Below are 20,635 nucleotides of genomic sequence, written 5' to 3' on the forward strand. Positions count from 1 at the left end.
GCAAGAAATGGGCATTGGTCGACTTCGGTATTCTGCAGAATGATATCTTTAACGCCAACAGGGAGTACACTTTGCAACCTTTTTTACTGAAGCAGATGGCTTTGAGTTCAACTTAATGGATTATAAATATTTAGCTAAGGTGCATTGTCGAACCTTTAAAGAAGTGATGACTGAATAAGGTGGTCTGAATGTTTTCTATGCTTTAGTCTCATCATGCATGAATGAGGTGCTCGTTCAAAGCGGAAAAGGAATGTTATCAATACTGAAATTAGTCATGCAACACTTGTGCCAATGTGCTCGCTATCTTCATGGTGACCATAGTTTATACTGAAATGAAATATCATGATCTCTAAATTATATTTACGAGACTAAGTTTAATAAATTACTGAATATTTATATCTCAGACTACATGGCAGATAAACACACGTCTAATTTGCAGAAAAATGAACTAAATTCTCAAAATTTATTTTATGGTTTTGATTTGTCCTAACTAGAATGTTAAGTTTTCGCAGTTTAATTTGATGGACATTAAACATTATTATAGTAGAAATTAAGGGTGAGAGGTATTTGAGCATTGTATTAAAAATAATTAATATGGTGTTTACTGGGATAAGGTAAACGTATATTACAAGACTGCTATATTTAATATAAATAATACAGGGTTGTTCAAAATTATATTTCCTATTTTAAAAGTGAGTAATTAAATAACTAAGGAAACACAACCGTGCACTTTCAACATCGTGTATCCCAACTTAACATCTTTTATCGTCACGTTTGTTTGTTGTTTTGTTTTCCACTTCAGTGAGTAGTGTTACCCTGTAAAATGGCAAATGTACAAAAAATAAAAAAACACACCTAAATACGTCGTTTGGCTTGTAGAGACCAAGTCAGTGAATGTAGAGTAACATAATTACAGTCGCCAGTACAGGAAATAAGTGTAGGGGTATGTTAAATACGTTGTTAATCGCACACCTATAGCAAACATGAGGAAGCTAAAGACCATCGCCACTATAACTGTGGGCATGTTGGGAACTAAAATAAATTTTAGTTGGATGTCCTGAGAGTCACTAATGGTGTACAACTAGAAGTTTACTTAAAATGCCAATAAAAAATGTTTGAGTTGAGCTACAAGACGTTTAAAACTGTATGGTTGAATTTCTTTAGTTAGCTAATTATTACATTGTAAAATAGAAAAATTATTTTGAACCACTGTATATTTCACGTTATATAAGCAATGACTGATTAAATTTTTGTCTGTGTAGTTGGATCGTATAGCTAAAATGTTGAAAATAATACTATATATCTCCGAAAGGTCTTTTGATTACTTTAAACATTTTAGTTGATTCAATTTGGTCTAGCTTATGAAACTTCAGGTGAAGTGATGTTGATCTTTCACCTTTTTTTGTGGATTCAAAATCTGAAACTCCGTTATAATAAATTTAAAACAGTAAACTATCCAGCACGATTGGACTCAATTTCTGAAACCTGTTGACAATATGAAACTAAAATGTTTGCTGTTTCGAATGTACAAGTTCTAGTAAAATTGATGGTGAATATCAATATTTGTTTGTATTAGCCAAAATTCCGGAGCTTTGACAGTGGGTAGTAACTTTTTAATTCTTTTTCTCCAATTTTTGAAACTTAAGTCTAATCGATAAAAGCCTAGATTTATATTTTTTAAGTTGTTAAACTTCAGTCGCAATTGGCCGTTTAGTTTCGTGTGGATAATGTTAAAATACCTAAAATGGTGAAGCAGAGAGGCTTGTTAAACTAACAAATATGTCAAATTCTATATTTAAGTGGATGTTTAACTGAGATTTTTAATATCACTTTTAAAGCACTGACGTGGTAGGAGAAACTAACAATTAAAAATAGTTTTTGTTCTGAATATCGCGCAAGGCTACTCGAGGAATATTTAGCAGTGTAAGTCTAGACTCTTGGGCTACTCTTTTACCAACGAATAGTGGGATTGGCAGAAACATTATAACGCCCCCTCGGCTGAAAGGGCGAGCATGTTTAGTGCGCCCTGTATTCGAATCCGCGACCCTCGGATTACGAGTCAAACGCCTTAACACGCTTGGCCATGCCGGGCCAATAATTAAAAATGGTAGTTATGCTAATAAATTACATTACATGTGGATAATACTGAGGGTACACTTTATTGTAACAGTGTTCTACATCCAATTCTACCTTTGGAACTACTTCCACATTGTTGATTATGCTTAATATTATCATATGTTTATGATTAAGTTATAACGCTAATAAGTCAACGCAATGAATGACGAGGCGAATCTTATACCTATTACATTAGTTATCGTTTGAAACTATGGCCATTACTCTGGTGAGAGAGATCTTTTTCCAGATTGGTCTAGTGTGTGATTTTATATCTTATTGCTGTCTCAAATCTTTTGTGTGTGTTTTTTTTAATCTTCTGTGAAAAAAAGTAAAGTTCTATTCTTTGAAACATTATGCCCTTTTACCCTACATTGTTTTAACAGTCTCGTGTAATGAATATTCTATCATGCAAATATATGTGATATTACGTTCAGTCGTAATGGGTGTATTGGAGCTGCATTGTGAAGCGGTAAGGGAATTTCCTCTAAGCTAAACATGCCCGTGTTGCGGCGCGTCATTGTATTAGAGTATGCAAATTGTTTTAACCCCTCTGCACTTTAAAGAATGAAGCTCTATTATTTTAATGAAATAAATATATAGTATTTGTATTTTAAACCAACTCTATAATGACAATTTAGATTATTAGGTGTGATTAAAACACCTAGAAAAAGGAAGATACTGATCATTATACTTGTTTACGACAGGTCCTCCAATGGGTCAGCTCCAAGTTTACGGAGTTACAACTTCTAAACATAGGTTTAATTCACCGTGTAGGAAAAAAGTGCAGATAACCTACTGTGTAGCTTAGCGCTAAAACAAATGAATCTACATAGTTTCAGGGATAATTTATTGTTATCCTGAAAAAATAGGAAGCAATTAGTACAATTATTTTGTTTGTTTAAGGTGTCATTTGTTAATTTTATTATAAAAATATACAGTACTTGTGACAGCCCAGAGCATGTGCGTTGTTACTGTTGAGAAAAACAAAGTATGAAATTAGCTTATTTTACATCAGTGTTGAGGATAAGGTGTATTAACATTACGTCAGTGAAAACTTGGATGCAAGCTACTAGAACATTTGCTCAAGAGTTTACAGCATTGGTAGTTGGGTGACTGTCTGAAGAAGTGGCTGTTTATTGATTTTTCACCATTGCATCACAGGAAGCAGGGTTGGTTATTTTTGACTGACGCCTGTTCTGTCAATGCGATATCTGCAGTGTACAGTTTTTCCAGAATGTTATCCTCAATAAAATCTTGGTCGGTTCTATATTAGCCATTCACAACAATGTTTTATCGCTTCTAATGCGCATCCGATGTTATTGAACACTTGATCATTAATAAAAACAATTCTAAGTTCTCACAGTTCCCAATTTGATGTTAATAAAGTGACGTTGAAACATAGCGCTAACAGAGTTTTATTGGAAAAATGTAAAGTTTTCGAAATTTGTTTTATTTAGAATACGTATATAAATATAGTTTTATGTTCGTTAGTGCTACGTTTGACTGAGCAGTAAGTCTGGGGGCTTGTATCTCGAGGTGGTCACGGTATAGATTGCCTATTATGTAACATGGAGCTTAACAACAAACATTCATTAGTTGACTTGATTGCACATTTGAATGCATAGTAAATAGCACTACTTCAGATGAAGTAAATTGACTCACTCTTCTACACGAACGTTTGTGTAAGTTTATTGTAATGTTCAATAATATTGATATAAATGCACAGAATAAAGTATTCAGTAGAATTAAAAAACAGCAGGAAAATTAAACATGTTACTTCCTTAATACACACACACACACACACACACACACATATATATATATATATATATGTATGTGTGTGTGTGTGTGTGTGTGTATTAATTGTTGTGCTGAATTTGCCCCCCTTGTGGGACAGAAGTAAGTTTACATACTTACAACGCTAAAATCCCGGGTTTGATTCGCTGCGGTGGATATAGTAATGTGACTTTGGTTTAAAACAAACAAAAACAAGTGCTGTGTGTGTAATGGTTCTCATTAATGTTTTTTAGTAATATGCCATTTAGTTAAAAGGATTATTAAAGTTTTCAGATGGCTTGACTGTGTAATGAAAAACATTGTCATAAAGTCCCGACATTTCTATAAGATTTTGTCAACCTCAGTTTTGTACATGAATGAAAAAAAATATAAGATCAAATATTATGACAAATGTTGCACAAGTTAGTAAGTAAATTTCAAGCAGATACAGTACTGGTTCATTTAAAATCAGTTTCTTGCTGCGTTTTTGTTGTTGTTTTTCTGTAAAGCTGTTGTTTTCAACTGTAGACATCCAGGACGAGTGTTGGTTACAGGTTTATTTATAACATAAGTGATTACCATGTTGCGTAGTTATTGAAAAATATGTTATTGGAATAACATATTAAAGATGTATACAATATAGGGTTGAACGTAGAGTTAGAAGTTGTACATCTTCTGTTCGGCTTCTTTGATTTCTCCAGAACACGAACATGCATTGTGGTTGACTTATTTACGGAAGATAATCACTCATTTTCATAGGTGTTTTCGTTACATATTTTTATTTAAACTCCTACCTCATGAAAAAAATGGAGACGAAAACAATTCTCATGATCTAATTAGATATTCATGAAGAATTTAAAAAAAATTACATTTTTTGGCACAATGAAAGTTAAAATCTTTATTAACTGTTTCAGCCGACTAGTTTCGGTAAGACAGTTACCATCATCAGTACTGTGGTGTTTTATCGCTTAACGAAGACCTGAAATAAGATAAATAATAATCAGATGATTATCATATATATTATTATTATATATTGAAAAGCTTCCAATGTCGCATATAGCACGTGTAGGTTACTTCTAGAACCGGAATGAAAGTTGAGCTTTTTATATTTTAAAATATTCTACAAAGTGAAAACTTGTAAAAAACACTTTTGTTTTTTTACAGTGTTTAATTTGACGACAAATTGTGTAACCGTATTGTTCACATGGTAACACGTATGTTAGTGTTTATTTTGATGTTACGGGTAGATAACGTATTATGTTTGTCTTGGACTTTCGTAATATTACGAAATATGACATGTACCGGTTGTTCGTTCTCATGTAGACGGTTAATATCCATACTATTTTTGTAGTGTTCACTTTGGTGAAAAGCGATGATACAAATATATATATGATTGATACAGTGTGCACCTGGGTAACACGAAATTTGTATGTGATTGTTCAGTGTTCACATTGGTAATGCGAAATATTACTGTTTTATGTCTTCACATTGGTTACGCGAAATTATATATACTCATTTTTCAAAAGTTCACATTGGCAACACCAAATATCCAAATGCATATGTGATTGTTTTGTTGTTCACATTGGTGACACGAAATTTTTAGTGACTTTTTCACACATACTGAAGTATGGTGAATTTTGACTCAAAGTTGAACAAATAAGCAACCCTGTGCGTAGAAAATTCCATCTTTAAATAAAAAAAGTATTTTCAGGTTTCTCGGATTTGCAAATTTGACGGTGATTACAACTCTTTACTATTAATAAATCAGGCCATAAAACTGAACATCAACTTTTAACATTTTGCAATAAAACAAATAAGAATACTTGCACATTCTGTCTTTTATAATGAAAGAAATGAATTAAAATACTTGATATATTATGTTTCTAAGTAATAAATTTAATTTGACCCTAACTCTAAACAAAATGTTTTCCTTTCGGCTGCTAACTTTCTTAAAATATTTTCTGTCTCTTGTAACAAAACTTTGTATTACTTTTATTTCATGCCGAGGCACTAAGGGTAATGAGTACAATTAATGTTGTAAATAGTTTGACCCAATTTTAAGTATTGTTGATAAACTTGCAAGCGGATAACTGTGCTCAGTTAAAAAGGTTTAGTGCTTCCCCTTTTAATTATTTATACAATTAAATTACAAAACACCCAGAACAGGGAAACAAGTGTTGCTACAATAGTAGGTTTAATTTATTTGCTTTGCATTTCGCGTAAAGCTACACTAAGCATATCTGCGCTAGCTATCCTTTTATTTTGCGGTGTAGTCAACATCATCCACTCCCAACTCTTGATCTACTCTTTTACCAACGAATAATGAGATTAGTTTACACATTATAACGATCCCATGGCTGAAAGTTGAAATGTTAGGTGACGGAGATTCGAACCTAAGATACCCTCAAATGACGAGTTGAGCGTCCTAACAATCAGGCCATGTCAGACCGTATCAGTGGGAGATGTCACTTTTAGTTAAAATGAAAAAATAATATCTACAAGATCACTATTAATAACCTTTAACGGTAAAGTTCTTTTTAACCTTTTACAATATCGTTCACCCCTATAAGTTTCCACAACAGCTCACTCACCCTAGTTCGAAAAAAGACAGTACTTTGTTAACTGAAGATGAGCTAAGAAAGTCGAAACGCTATTCTGTACTTTATTTTAATTGAAGTTTTAATGCCCATACCAGCCGTCTTGAGAATACATTAGTACTGCATAGCTCTTTATTATGACTAGAACATAAACATACAACATAAACAAGAGCCCTGAGTGTAGCATTCACCCAGTTGAGAAACACTATTCTAGAATGATAAAATAATTATGAAAACACAAGCGATACACATAGAGGAAGCACAAACAACGAGTTAATGGTACATTGGCGATTATTGGTTCAAACATCATCACAAAAATATAAAAATAAGTGAATGAGTTGTATAATGCACTAGTATTTTGTGTGTTAGTCGTCTTGCTTTGCACAGAGTGACTTCTATGTTGCTATGGAAATTATCAATATATGATTTTGGAATATTTTTCTAGGTGTCTTTCATTTCTCATTATTTCTACTTGTTTGTTTAGTTCAGGGGTGTGCAACATTTTTCGTCGGTGGGCCATATAACCAACTTCATCAATCAAGCGGGGCCACTTAAAAAACAAGCTTATTCGTGTACATGCACAATAAATTAAAAAATTCTCAAAATGCAAGCAATAATATTTTATATTTTTGCATGAGTGATCATTTTAGTGCGACACTTGAAATTTAGAGTCCTTGCAGAGCTTGTCAATATCAGCTTTGACAGAAGTGGTTGCCACTCTTAACTGACTGGTCAAATGTTCATCAGTCAGCTGACTTCTACATTTGGTTTTGATGAGCTTCATTTTGGAGAAAAATTGCTCACAGCAGTAGGTGATCCCAAAAAGGGAGGCAATTCTTTGTGCATGACGGGACAAATTGGGAAACTTTTCACGTACACAGAGTTTGTAAAAGTCTAGCAAACTGTTTTCAGAGAATTTCCTTTTAGTGTCCATGTCAGCCTGCAGTTCAATGAGTTCCATTTGGCAATCAACAGGACTGTTTTCCACTGCCAAATCAAAAGGTTGAGCGAACAATTTCAATCTAATTTCAGTTTGTCTGAAATCTGGAAATCTGTTTGCAAACTCATCACGCAGCTTTTGTACACTGGTTCCATATTTGGTGCAATCCAGATTAGGAAATTCCAGTTTCCTGGTTGCAAGACATGTAAAATGGGTCAATATGGCTCTTCTCAACTGAACCTGGAAAAGTTCCAATTTCTTCTCAAAAGCACAAATATGCTCAAACAACTTATTCACAAGTTGACTTTTCTCTTGTAGTTTTAAGTTTAAATCAGACAGATGCTGTGTAATGTCTGTGAGGAATGCTAAGTCATTCAGCCAGTTCTCATTGCTCAAGAAGTCCACATTCTGACGTTTGCTCTCCATGAAGAACTTAATCTCCTCTCGCAGATTCCAGAATCTCTTCAAAGTAGCAGCTCTACTAAGCCAACGTATAGCAGAGAAGTACAAAACATCTGAATACTCACTGTCCAGCTCATCTAAAAAAGTTTTAAATTGTCGATGATTTAATCCTCTTGTTCGAATATAATTTACGCATTGGACGACATTTTTCATGACTTCTGCAAAATCCAGAACTTTGGTGCACAAGCTCTCTTGGTGAATAATGCAATGGCTTACAACTACGTCTTGTGCTCCAATTGCAGTTAGAAATTTCTTGGTGAATCCATTTGTCCTACCTGTCATGGAAGGAGCACCATCTGTTGTAACACCACATAATTTATAAGGATTCAGTTCAAACTTTTCTACAACCTTAAGCACTTGTTCACAAATATCCTGTCCTGTGGTTGTGGAGGAAAGGCTTGCCATATCTAAAAACTCTTCGAAAACATCAAAGCCTGCAGTAACAGCTCTGATGAAAATGACAAGTTGGGATGTGTCATTGATATCAGTGCTTTTATCCAAAGCCAGACTGAAAGCTTCACACGAATTCAATCTCTCTTTCAAAGTTTCTTTGATGTCCTCTGAAAGATCTTTTGTCCTGCGTGAGACAGTAAAGCGGGAAAGGCTAGTTTGCTCCACCAAATATTTTTTCTCTGGACATGCATATTCTGTGAATATTGTTAAACAATTTTTAATAAATTTTCCATCACTGAAAGGCTTTCCCTTTTCTGCCATACATTCACAAAGCTTAAAACTCAGTTTTGTCACCAGTTCTGAATTTTTCTTGAAAGTGGTAAAAACACCTTGTTGCTTTTCAATGGATGTTTTAAATGTTCAATTTTGTCCTTTCGTGCCTGACCAACAATTTCATCAAACTGGGAGGAGTGCTTAGTTGCGTAATGTCGCTTAATATTGTACTCTTTCATGACTGCAATTGTAGTTTGACAGACGAGGCAGACAACACCTTGATTATGTGGGACAACAAGATATTTTGTGCACCATTCACTGTTGAATAACCTTCCCTCATCATCAATTTTTCGTTTCTTAACTGCTGACATTTTACTAGCCCTGAAATCAAAACAAAATTATTCTCACGAAAATAGCAAAGTAGAAAAAACATAGAATTTATTTACACATGGAACCTCTTATGGACAGAAACACATGTTTCTAAATTGGCATCCGATCATAGCCTTCCGGTACTTAAATTAATTGAGAATAGCAAAATACAGTGTGACCTCGCCTATTCACGGTTCGCCATTCGCGGCCCCGCATATTCGCGGGTTATGCGCAAACTGCGTTTTTGTAGGTCACAGAGACTGAAAGGGCTTTTCGAGGAGATTTCTGTTGTATTTACTCAATCAAGCCGTTTTATCAATTGTCGTCTTCACCAAACAAGATTGGACTGCTATTGGCTGACTGCCTCAGCTTCCCAACAACGCAAACGACAAAGTACAGCCCGGTAACGCACGGTACAATTTAGTGAAATACATAACAGTGTGCAATATTGCTACATTATTACTGCATCAATGAGTATAAGTATCATTAGTGTTTGGGAAGCATTTCATATAGTATATAATCGCATACATATACGTTTTAAAACTGCGTCCAATATTCGCGGTTTTCGCTATTCGCGGGAGGGTAAAGAACGTAACCCCGCGAATAACGAGGTCACACTGTACATAGAATCAGATGCATCTGAAAGCAAAAATTTTAATAAATTCAGTAAAGTCACAACAATATGCTAAATAATAATCAATTTACCTTCAATCTCTTGTAGTAACTGTAAAAGGTAATAAAATTTTCACCAATAATGAATGACGGACAGCAGAGGTTAGGGAAAATTGTCGCCAGCGGGCGAAGGCGAGGTTCAGGACATGACGTTGAGTCGTAGACAACAGTGCTAGTGCACGTCACCTATTCATGCCCTAAGGAGGCCGACCAATCTAATTCGGCCTGCTCCTCTCTAGCAAAGATAATTTTAGAAGTTTGTCGAGTCGAAGCCTGGGAATCCCGTAGGATCGATGCTTTTAAAAATATTCCATTTGCGTTGGATTACAGATCAGGCCACATGGTTAGATTACAACAACTAGGGCCACACTAAATGGCTTGGCGGGCCGGGTTGTGGCCCGCGGGCCGCCTGTTGCACACCCTTGGTTTAGTTGATGTTTGACCTAAGTTTTTACATTAAACCCATACAGCCTCAAGAATGTTCATACTTGTAGTTTGTGCAGGCCATGTCATAGTTGTAACTATCCCATCGGACTCGTTCCGTTTAGATATTGTTACATCGTATTTTCTGTATGCTTGTAAACATTGTCGTAATTAAAGATAAAATTCTTCCCAATGAGTCATGTAGTGGTATAATGGATCAGAATTTACCAATGCTTGTCAACTGTCATGATGCCACCGACTTCTCTTTATCACCAACATCTATAGCTGGATGTAGTTCTAAGTTTATACTGATGCGTCATCGTGTTTCTGTAGATATTGTGTATTGGTTGTGACAATACGAACAAATTCTTGCTGATCGGACAAACCGAACTTGGATTCTTATGTAAACAACCCACACACTTTTCTCTTTCTTTTGCCTGGTCCGATGCTCATTTCATTCCTTAGGTTTAGTTACCTCTTCACAACGGTAGTTTTTAAGCAGCTACGTGTATTTTGAGACCACTTCGTACTAATGTGTGTCTCAGTTCTCGTGTATTTACAATAAGGTTTCTTGAATAAAAAATAGATATTAGTTTTTTTTCTGTGTGGAATGGTTTATATCTACGACTAAAAGTTAAGTTTCTTTACCAAATGTATAGCTAGATTCTTGTATAATACTTATGTATCAATGTCTCTATCTGTTATTTTATAGCTGTGTCTTTATCTTGTTACATTAAAGATAAGGTATCCGAGTGTGTTCTCATGTTGATTTATCACCTGTTGAGTGGCTTAATAACAAAATTTTAATCATAGTTACGACTCGTAGCTCTAGTTTTTCTGTAACGAATAGCTTGGTAGAAGTTGGTTTGTATTAAATGTATAATTTAAAGTGGAATCTTTCTAACTTTATATTCGGGTTTATGAATTAGGTTTAGGGTAAAAATGACCAAATTATTATTATTGGTGTCTATATGTAGTATATCATGCTTTTGTTTCCTAAAAAAACACGGCAAAAACGTGTAATGAATTGTTAGTATAGTTGAAAAACTTGAGATGTGAACAACTAGTTATAGTTTCTGAAATATCAAAGGATATTTTAGGCAGAAAGTTGCAATCTGTAAATTAACAAGTTATGATACTACCTAACTATAAAAGCTGGTGGAACTATAATTTATATATATTCCATCATATAATTAGCTCATCAGCAAAAGGCAAATTTGAAGACATTAGTTTTTTAGGGTTGCTTGCAAATGAAACATTAAAATTTGATATTAGTATTACATTGGCAGCAGTCGTATTGGAAATATAACTTTTTACAAGAACTGTTTAAATACTTATACCTTAAGTTATGAAAATACTTTTGTATGAGATAATCATTACAAATGAAGGTTTTACACAAAAATTAATCTTTAGCAAATCTGTGGTTTTATTCTTAAAAGTTACGCAAGTCTTGATACTGTTTCGTAATCACATTTGAATGAATTGAATATGATTTATTCTTGTTGGTTTTATTGGCTTTATGCTGGTTTGACAGTCGCTTTGGCTATCGTACACTGTTGTGTGTGTATATATATATCGTACTCTGGTGTAGTTCCATTTTCACACCATAAAATATACAGTATTTTCCGTAATTTAACACTATTTATTACTCTGATTATTTTTATAACTATTTTTTTTTATTTATCGCTAAGTGTTATATTATTAAACTGCAAACGCACAATTGAGAACATTTGGCAAATAACTGATATTAAAATATCAAACACTTTTGTAACATATATAAAAACAGTTTTAAGAAACTACCCTTATCAGCTTCACATAAGTGGTTTTATAGAGCTAATCTGAAAACTGACTTATTTTTAAACAACCATTAGAAGCAGCTGAGTTCATTGAAGAAGGATTGAAAATGAAATAAGGACACTCCATTTTGTTGCCCTATATATAAAATACGAGGATATAATCAAGTAGTGTTATGTTAATATACGTCCTACGTGGTTTCCTTTTTGCTCAATGAAAGTATTCTGTAGTTTCCATTGCTCTGGCCATTTTTATAGTGAAAACACCACCCACGATGGCTCAGCGATAAATATGGTGGCTTATAACTCTAAAAATCAGGTTTCGATACTTTCAACAGGATTCTCAGTGAGTGTAAAAATTTACAACCTACAATCAGGGGTTCGAATCCTCGTGGTGAACCCAGTAAATAAGCCAATATGGCTTTGCGCTAAAGCATACACGTGGCGAGCAGAGCACAGATAATTCACTGTGTAGATTTGTGTTTGGCTTAAAACAATGTGATGAAAATACTTATTCTGGGCAGCATATCTGTTTTTGTGATTTCTTATCATCCCCCGTCTCTTTAAAGCCGCAGATGGAAATAGCATTAAAGTACATAATTTTGTTTCAATATGTGCTGGCGCAAAAACAACAACAAAAACTTTCACAATGCATTTTTTGACGTGACTAAAATATGAACCGTAACTGATGTTCGCTACTATACAAATGTGTAAAAGGTTTATATAAATTCATATATTTTGTACAGCAAACTAAAAATATATCTAAGAAACACGGACATAGATATCTACGTGAGCTGTTGTGGTGTACTAATTGGCATCACAGACATAATCTTGTCAATGAACAAGATGTTGGAAAAGTAAGAAAGATACTGAGTTACACTGAATGTAAAAAATTAATAACATTGAGGCTACAATAGAATAATTTTTTGGTTTTAGCACTCTATATATTAGCTTCTTTAATCAACAGTTTCAAGATTTAAAAATAAATACTTTTGATGAATGGATGTTTTGCATTAATAAACTTAGTTGCTTCTATGAACGTGTAAAAAATAGTTTTTACTTTAACACATTTGGTCAATTCGCCCAACATGGCTTCCAACAAGTGCAAGGAATTCTGATAGAAGGTAACTTCAGTCCAAAATTGAGAGTTTTTTTTATTTACTTATTTGAATTTGAAGTTTATAATATATTATAATAAACCTTAATAATAAAGAATTTTGTTTGTTGTTGAGCGAAAATCTGTAACGACGTTCTGATCGCGAGAGTTTACAAAAGGGGACTCGGTATAGCTAAATGATTAGGTCGCTTGTCTCGCAATCTGACGGTCACGAATTATAACCCTTGTCCCCACCATACATGATCGCTCCTTTTAGCCGAAGCAGCATTATAATGTGACGGTCGTTGGTAAAAAACTTGGCGATGTATAAGAACATGGTTGGTAGGTTGATTTGGTATTTTATGGCACAAAGCAGCTGTAAGAACATGAAAATAAAAAAAACAAATTATATTTTCAAATACAATTCAACAATATTCACTTGTGTGTTTTACTTGACGATAAGTAAAATTTATTGAAATATCGTAATATTCTTTCTACTGTATATATCTTCCCATAAAGTCGTTTTAGAAGTTTGTTTATTCAAGTTTTGATTTATAATTATTAAGGCAAATATTAAAGTTATTTTAAAAATTAAACTGAAAGATTGAGTACATAAAAACTAATTGATGATAATTACGGGATCCGAAGTAAATACGAGATAGAAATTGATCAAGCTTTTCACGCTACATTTTATGGCAAATTTAATACAGTTATGGAAGGTCATTTTGATTCGATGTCTGATGGAGATCGTGTCGAGAATTTTATTTTCCTCTTCTAGATTGAGCGACACTTAGAGGAAAAATTAAACGGTAGAATAGGCTTAGGCTGTTTACGTCTAATATTTTAATATCTTTAAGTGTTGAACGCTAATATTTTATGTACATCTGGCAGAATTGAAAATAAAAGAGAATTGAGTAGCTCGTATTTCTTTTACATATATGTATTTTAGAAATACAAGTTTTCCTCACTTGGTTGATAGATCATACATACTCCCCTGCTAGTACAGCGGTATGTCTACGGACTTACAACGCTAAAATCAAGAGTTTGATTCCCCTCGGTGGACTCAGCAGATAGCCTGAAATATCAGCAATTGTGCTATATATATTTAAAATTATAGCTACACACAGAAGAAAATTTTTACGCACTATTCTTGCCAATGAGAATTTTAAATATATCAGCATAAAAGAGCCGAAATTGGGTAGAATATAATAATAATAAAACCTGTCTAAGCCGGAAACTGCAATAGAGTGAAAACCTGTACAAGACGGAAATATCAAAAGTTTGCAGCGTATTCTTAAGATTTCTCTTATAAAAGGCCCTCTATATGGCTGAACTTGCGTAACGCAGACGGAAAACTATCACCTACCTCATCTATCAACAAGTAGGATTAGAATCTGAGTAAGGCGGAAAAAATTTTTTGATTAAATATTAATTCCTTATTTAATTAACAATTTCTTTAAATATTAATAACTTCTTGTGTAATTAATAATTTGTTTAAATATTAATAGATTCTCGGACATTTTGTTACAGTAAGTACTGGTTAAATATATTATGTTCTTTTTTCTGTCGTCATTTTTCTGGAGATCGTTTTTCGAAAGAATGACTGACTGTACTTTTGGTCGCATTTGCTGATGGGAAAAGTAGGGAAACCATGGGTAAATAGGTAAAAGTGAAAATCCGTTGTGTTTCAAAAATTTAAGGAAGAATCAACTTCCTGTAGAATGGAAATCGAATAATAAAACGTGGATGACTAGTGCTATATTCAAGGAATTTTTGAATAAATTAAACAAAAGAATGGATAAAAAAATATGAATATTCTACTTTTCCTAGATAATGCAACTTGGCACCCAAAAGTTCAAGTGTCAGATGTTTGTTTAGTCTTTCTACCTCCATGTACAACATCAGTTCTATAGCCACTAATTAATGGAATTATCCAGTGTATAAAATTGAAATACAGAAAATTGATGCTTTAGCATATTATTGCAAACATGGAACTTCAATGTCCGATAAGAATCTGTTTAATGCTGGAGATCTTTTCATTTTAAGATGTAATGATTCCAATGAATACGGAAACACATTTGTAATAATTTGTTTCTATCCCTACAACACCCTGCAATGAAACAAATCACCAGACCTTACTTTTCTTTAATCTTCACATCTATGGACAGTGTCAGTGGTACAGACAGTTTTTCCAGATGCGATGGAATTGACTGACAATTCAATTTTGAGGACCTTCCTAGCAGCATCAGGGCTTTTATTAGTCATTGTGAGCAGTTCAGCTCTTGGAGACGTCAGTGTCAATCCAACTTACTAATTTAACAAGAATTCTCAAAGTTGGATACATCAGCAAGTGATGCATATCCATGCACTCACTAACGGTAAGCATAAACTCAACACTGTCTCATCAATAACTTAATGTCCCTCACTGTAAAAGAAATATTTGGCATCCTGGAATAGCTGCAGGATTTTAAAGGTGGACAGGGGATCCATATTCACTGTCAGAACAAGAAAAGCAAAGCAGGAACAAGAACTGATATTCAAGAATATTGAAAACTAGAGGCTGATTGTGGTTCTATGTTGATTTTAAATACTGAAAGTCTGGGTTCGTATGCAGAGGTTGACTAAGTTCTATTTGATCAAAGATCCAGCTGAGTGCATAGGTTAAAGGAATGTATAATGCTCAATTACGGCTGTGATCTATGTATTAATTAAACAAAATGTCCTCATGCTTAAATCTTTTTGCGTCCACCACTACCCACAAAAGATGTTACTAAAGAACTTGAGGACTTCCAGATTCCCTAGTTTCCCTGGGTTTGTATTTCACCAGTTACCTATGGAGTTACTGCTCTATGTTACATTTGTCAGGTAACTAGAACAAGTACGCCAAAACTCTCCAACTCAGCTTTATTCGTAGCCTATGATCCGATTGTCACACAAACGAGCACTTGTGTCCTGTAGGAAGTAACGAAGGTCAAGACTACTTGGGTCCAACACAGTTAAGCTAACTCAGGTCATATGCCACTTACTCCACATTTGACCATTAGCTTTTACCAATACTATCAGTATTTCCTTAGATATTTTTGTCCATTTACAAATTGTGTAACATATATGTCACGAATTACAAGGTCTTACAGTGGGGATGGTATCTTATGCCTCTTATTAGTACATTACAGTCAGCATTTTCTTGCTTCAAAACTATTTTATAATAGTAGAACAGCATTAGGCAATATTTTGTAAAACGTTTCACTTATTAAAATTATTTCAATCTGTATGACTGAATATATTCCTATCGCAATCCAATAAATCACTGAGCACCTATGTGTATAAATACTTTACGATATTCAAATTTTGTTTATTTTATTTACTGGTGATAATATCAGTCCATTATGATATTTTATTAATGAGCTTAAAATAAATATCAGATGAGATAAATATTTATCTAATTCATTAGGAATTAAGAATTAGAAGAGTGTATAATAATAGCATTTCAACCAGATTTTTTTCGTCGTATCTTTAGTTGAAGATGTGTTTTACTCAATCCAGATATCTGCAGGCTGATTGAGATAGCAATCGGAACATTGTTTATATAATCCATGGATTAAAACAACAATTGTCATGTAATGCCTTTTACAAGCTGGCAAAGCAAAGCATTGTTCAAATTACACTTGCCAAAAGACGTTATTGTTACAGCTATTATATATATATTAAACGCTACGTTATTTGCTTAGTTTCTTAGGGATTTTCAAGAATAAAAGAGCATATAATATCATTCCAATTATGCTATATTTATCATATTCATTGCCAGTGAGTTGTTTTGTCCAGTCCAGAGATCTTCAAGCTGGCTGTGTTTTCCTTTCTAGTCATATTTTCAATGAAACTATGCAAAATGTCTCAATGTCGAAATTAAAATACTCTTTCAGCATTAAATAAAGTTAAAGATGCACTGTATTTTCCATTAGTACTTTTCAGGCTATTTATAACAGTTTGGTTAGTTTTGAATTTAGTAATTGTAGATTAGAGGAAAGGTAGCTAGTCAACATTATCCATTGCCAATTCTAGGATTATATTTTCACCAACAAATATTGTGATTGACTGTCATCTTATAATGCCGCAGCTGAAAGGAAATGCGTGTTTGGTGACAAAGATTCAAATCCGCAACTCACAGATTGTGAGTTAAATGACCTACTCATCAAGCCAAATTTATAACGATTTTCTTTCTTATTTATTAGTCCTTAACAGTGAGTACAAAATCCTTCTTCCAATATCTTTTTATTTTCTTATTTCCTTCTTGACTTATTTATTACTGTTTTCTATATGTGGTTACTTCAGCTATTGTAATTTTTTAAAACATTTACGAAGGACTTCAAAGTTCTCAACATCCACTTGTTGACACACGTACAGTTTGTTTACATACATACATACATTCCTTCAGATATATCATCACTACACTTCATGAAGTACTCTAGTACATAATACAGCTTGCTTTCAACTACCACGTGATCAGCTTGAGTAACATCCAAATTACTCGCCGACAGTTGTTTTTTGGGTGCCTATCTTTGGGAACTATCGTACAAAAGCTTTAAACTTGTTTCACCGGGAAAATACGAAGCGTTATTTTATTCTTTATGAATAGTCAGTTATAGCGTTCTAAGTAAACTATAAAAGATATCTTAAGGATTTATACAAGGAAAGATATTTCATGTAAGTTTTAATTTCCACAATCGTTTAATAAAAGGAATGGTAAAATCGCAAGCCTCTGAATCTACATAAAATATGAATAAACAAGGTCCAATATCTTTTCCAGATGTGTATCGTAATATGATTATGACAAAATGTCATAAAGTTCATATCATAAGGAACTCTTTACAGATTTTTGGTTTAATATCTAATGTGTCGCATCTTGTTTGTTAAAGAGGAAACTTGTGGCTGGCGAAAATAATTTAGCATATGTTTCTTTTTAAGACGAAGCGAAAGAGCTTTCAGTGCATTACTTTAGGAAATAAAGTTTTTATTTTTATTATTATTATTATTGAAATACTGGTATTCTTTCATGTTGCAGACATTCCAGACCGAACAGGAATGCCCCTGATTATGGGCTTTACTTCCAGGTCAGTGAATCTGTCTTGGGCACCCAGTGTGGACAATCACTTTAGCCCTATCATCCACTACATAATTCATGTCAGGTATGTCAAAGTTTCTTCTTCTTTTTCTTTTCTGATACGTCGTAGTGTAATATATTTGTTACTTCCAAAGATAGCAAAACAGACTTTTTCGAAAGATGGTACAAGTATGCTTTTACTCGATTTCCAAAACTTCAAAACGTTAGTTAGGTTTATTGAGTTGTTTTTTTTAAACGAATGTTAACAGTGAAAGTGGTAACTGGTGCAGCTTTAATTTCAATTCAAACATTTGTAAAGTTATACCGGAAAACACCAACTAAGAACTTTATCCTTTTAACAAGTTTTTACGTATTGGACATATATAATGCTAATTTTGTATTTCCCCTCTCCTAAGTATCTTCAGGATATCTTTTACAAAAGTTTCAGTACCGTGGAGGATATTTCAGCTCTAATTTATACTTGTTGTCATTGTATTTTCTTTATATCATTATATAGCCGAAATTAGCAAGAAAAAAAATAAAACTTTCATATGAGTGTCTGCTTACAACATTAACGAAATTCTGATTAGTTTTCCTAGTACCTTATGTATAGGTATGCATTTACAAACAATAGCAGCTTTTGAAACCAACCACTCACTACTTGGAGATAACGTATAGTTGTTGCAATGTATAAATATTAATTTACTAAAAACGTACATGACATAAAGCTTACGAAAGTACAGTTAGAAGGTATATTTATACGGTCAGGTAAGGAAGGATACTCTGATGCTAGATAAGTATCAAGTTATCCTGATCATTATTGTAACCTATAGAAATGATGGAGACTGGCAAACAAGCTATACTAAAAGACTGAACAATTATCAAAAGGTATTCTATGTCAAATGTATTTATACCTTGTGTAAGCTTATGATAATTTTACTTTACAATTTTTACCTCACAAGACAATTAAAAGGGGGTATCATATTGAAAAAAACTACTTCTTCACTATACAAATACAGAGAGGTACAAACAATCATTATAATGATATCTTTATTCATTACGCCATATTTTTTGCCTTAAATGCTATTGGACTAACAAATAATGATTAGTCTTAAGAAAACCACGTTACATTGCTGATAGAACTTCAAGTAACATACTAAAGTAACTTCACTGGGTGTAGGAAAAGTGATCAAAATAAGGTATGTTTTTATTTTTCTCAATTAAATGAATATAGAAATAACAAAAACTCGAAGGTATTGAATTTTGTATTCATTATTAAATTTGTAAAGGTGATTGGTTAACTACAGTTTTAAAATCTGAACGCCTGTACAGTAAATTAAGTCCTAACACACAAATATGAGAGTTGTAAAATTCAAATAACTTAGATATAGAAAACCAAAGCAACAGGTATGTAAGTTAAAATCAGAACATACATTCAAAATCTTAGTTACAATTATTTTAAAATCTAAGATTCGAAATTCAAAACGCGATGTTGTTAAAGGTGTATATACATAACCTGAACGGTAGTTGGAAAGACAAAGACATACTTGATCCTGCAGCTTCTACTATTGCCTTACATGTCGGATGACTTTGTGTATGAATCTTAAATTATCGTAAAATCTGTTTAGTCCTAAATATCGCGACTGTGTTTATTAAGACATTTAAGCTCCTTATGATATGTCATATAAATGTGGTGCAGGAAAGTTGAATTGATTTGGCTCTGGTTAAAATAGTTAACCTTTTCTAACGATTCTAACTTTTTAGGTTTTTCTTTCTAACTATTCAATTATGCCTGGTCTGTAGAATAGGATATTGGACAGAAGTCCTCAGTAGAGTTTGAAGATTTTCCAAACCTTGCGCGCGATGAAATCGATAACCGTCATGGAGAGAGACTAGAACGTCGTCTCTTAGCTTCCAATATTGATCGATATCAAGCCGACCGGGATGGCCGATGACTAATCCCTAGGCTCCGAAATTCTAAGCCACGATACGATTCTATGGCCAACATGGCACTCAATTCGGTGAAGGTTTTATTTGTCGATTGAGCACTTAGTGTGTTCTCTTCCATCACATAGACGTTTCTGACCAAGGATATGGTAAAGACTAATAGGTAGTTACATGAACAAAAACACATATTTTCTTTATCAAATAGAAGAAATAAAACGGATGGAATTGTATAATTTCATGATTATGTGTAGCCTGTAGATTTACTACTGGTTATCACTCTTAAGACAAATTATGGTATTTTTGTATACTTCTCATTAGATTATATACATTTATTACAAACACTGAGAAGGTTTCATATTTAAGTTATGTTGAATGATAAACTACAAGGAACCTCTGAACAGACTCACCAGTAACATTTCAATTTCCATTACCATAATACTGATGATATTCGTTCTTGACTTTCTACTATAGATAGAAATTTAATCAATGTTTTAGATTGTATAGTATAAAACATTGAAATGCTAGGTTACCTTAATTCTACATAATGTTTTGCATGGGACGTGTTTAATCTTCTAGAATTTTATTTTACGTGAATAAATACATACAATTCATTAAAGCTTTAACTGACGGGAACCAATATAAAACTATGAAATGTTGGATTGCTGCACTGACGTTTTTTAT

The 20,635-nt window shown here is 33.3% G+C and overlaps 1 protein-coding gene across 5 annotated transcripts in view; it reads left to right on the plus strand.

Moving 5' to 3' along the window:
- LOC143253080 (putative receptor-type tyrosine-protein phosphatase mosPTP-1) overlaps nucleotides 1–20,635 on the plus strand; it is a 235,250-nt gene that overhangs the window by 68,628 nt on the left and 145,987 nt on the right. For all 5 annotated transcript variants that reach the window (XM_076506296.1, XM_076506298.1, XM_076506293.1 and 2 more), the window contains exon 3: nucleotides 17,969–18,092. In XM_076506296.1, the coding sequence (XP_076362411.1) occupies nucleotides 17,969–18,092 (124 nt within the window). The remainder of the gene's footprint in view (nucleotides 1–17,968; nucleotides 18,093–20,635) is intronic.

The sequence above is a fragment of the Tachypleus tridentatus genome, chromosome 6, assembly GCF_004210375.1.
Source record: "Tachypleus tridentatus isolate NWPU-2018 chromosome 6, ASM421037v1, whole genome shotgun sequence".
Taxonomy (NCBI): domain Eukaryota; kingdom Metazoa; phylum Arthropoda; class Merostomata; order Xiphosura; family Limulidae; genus Tachypleus; species Tachypleus tridentatus.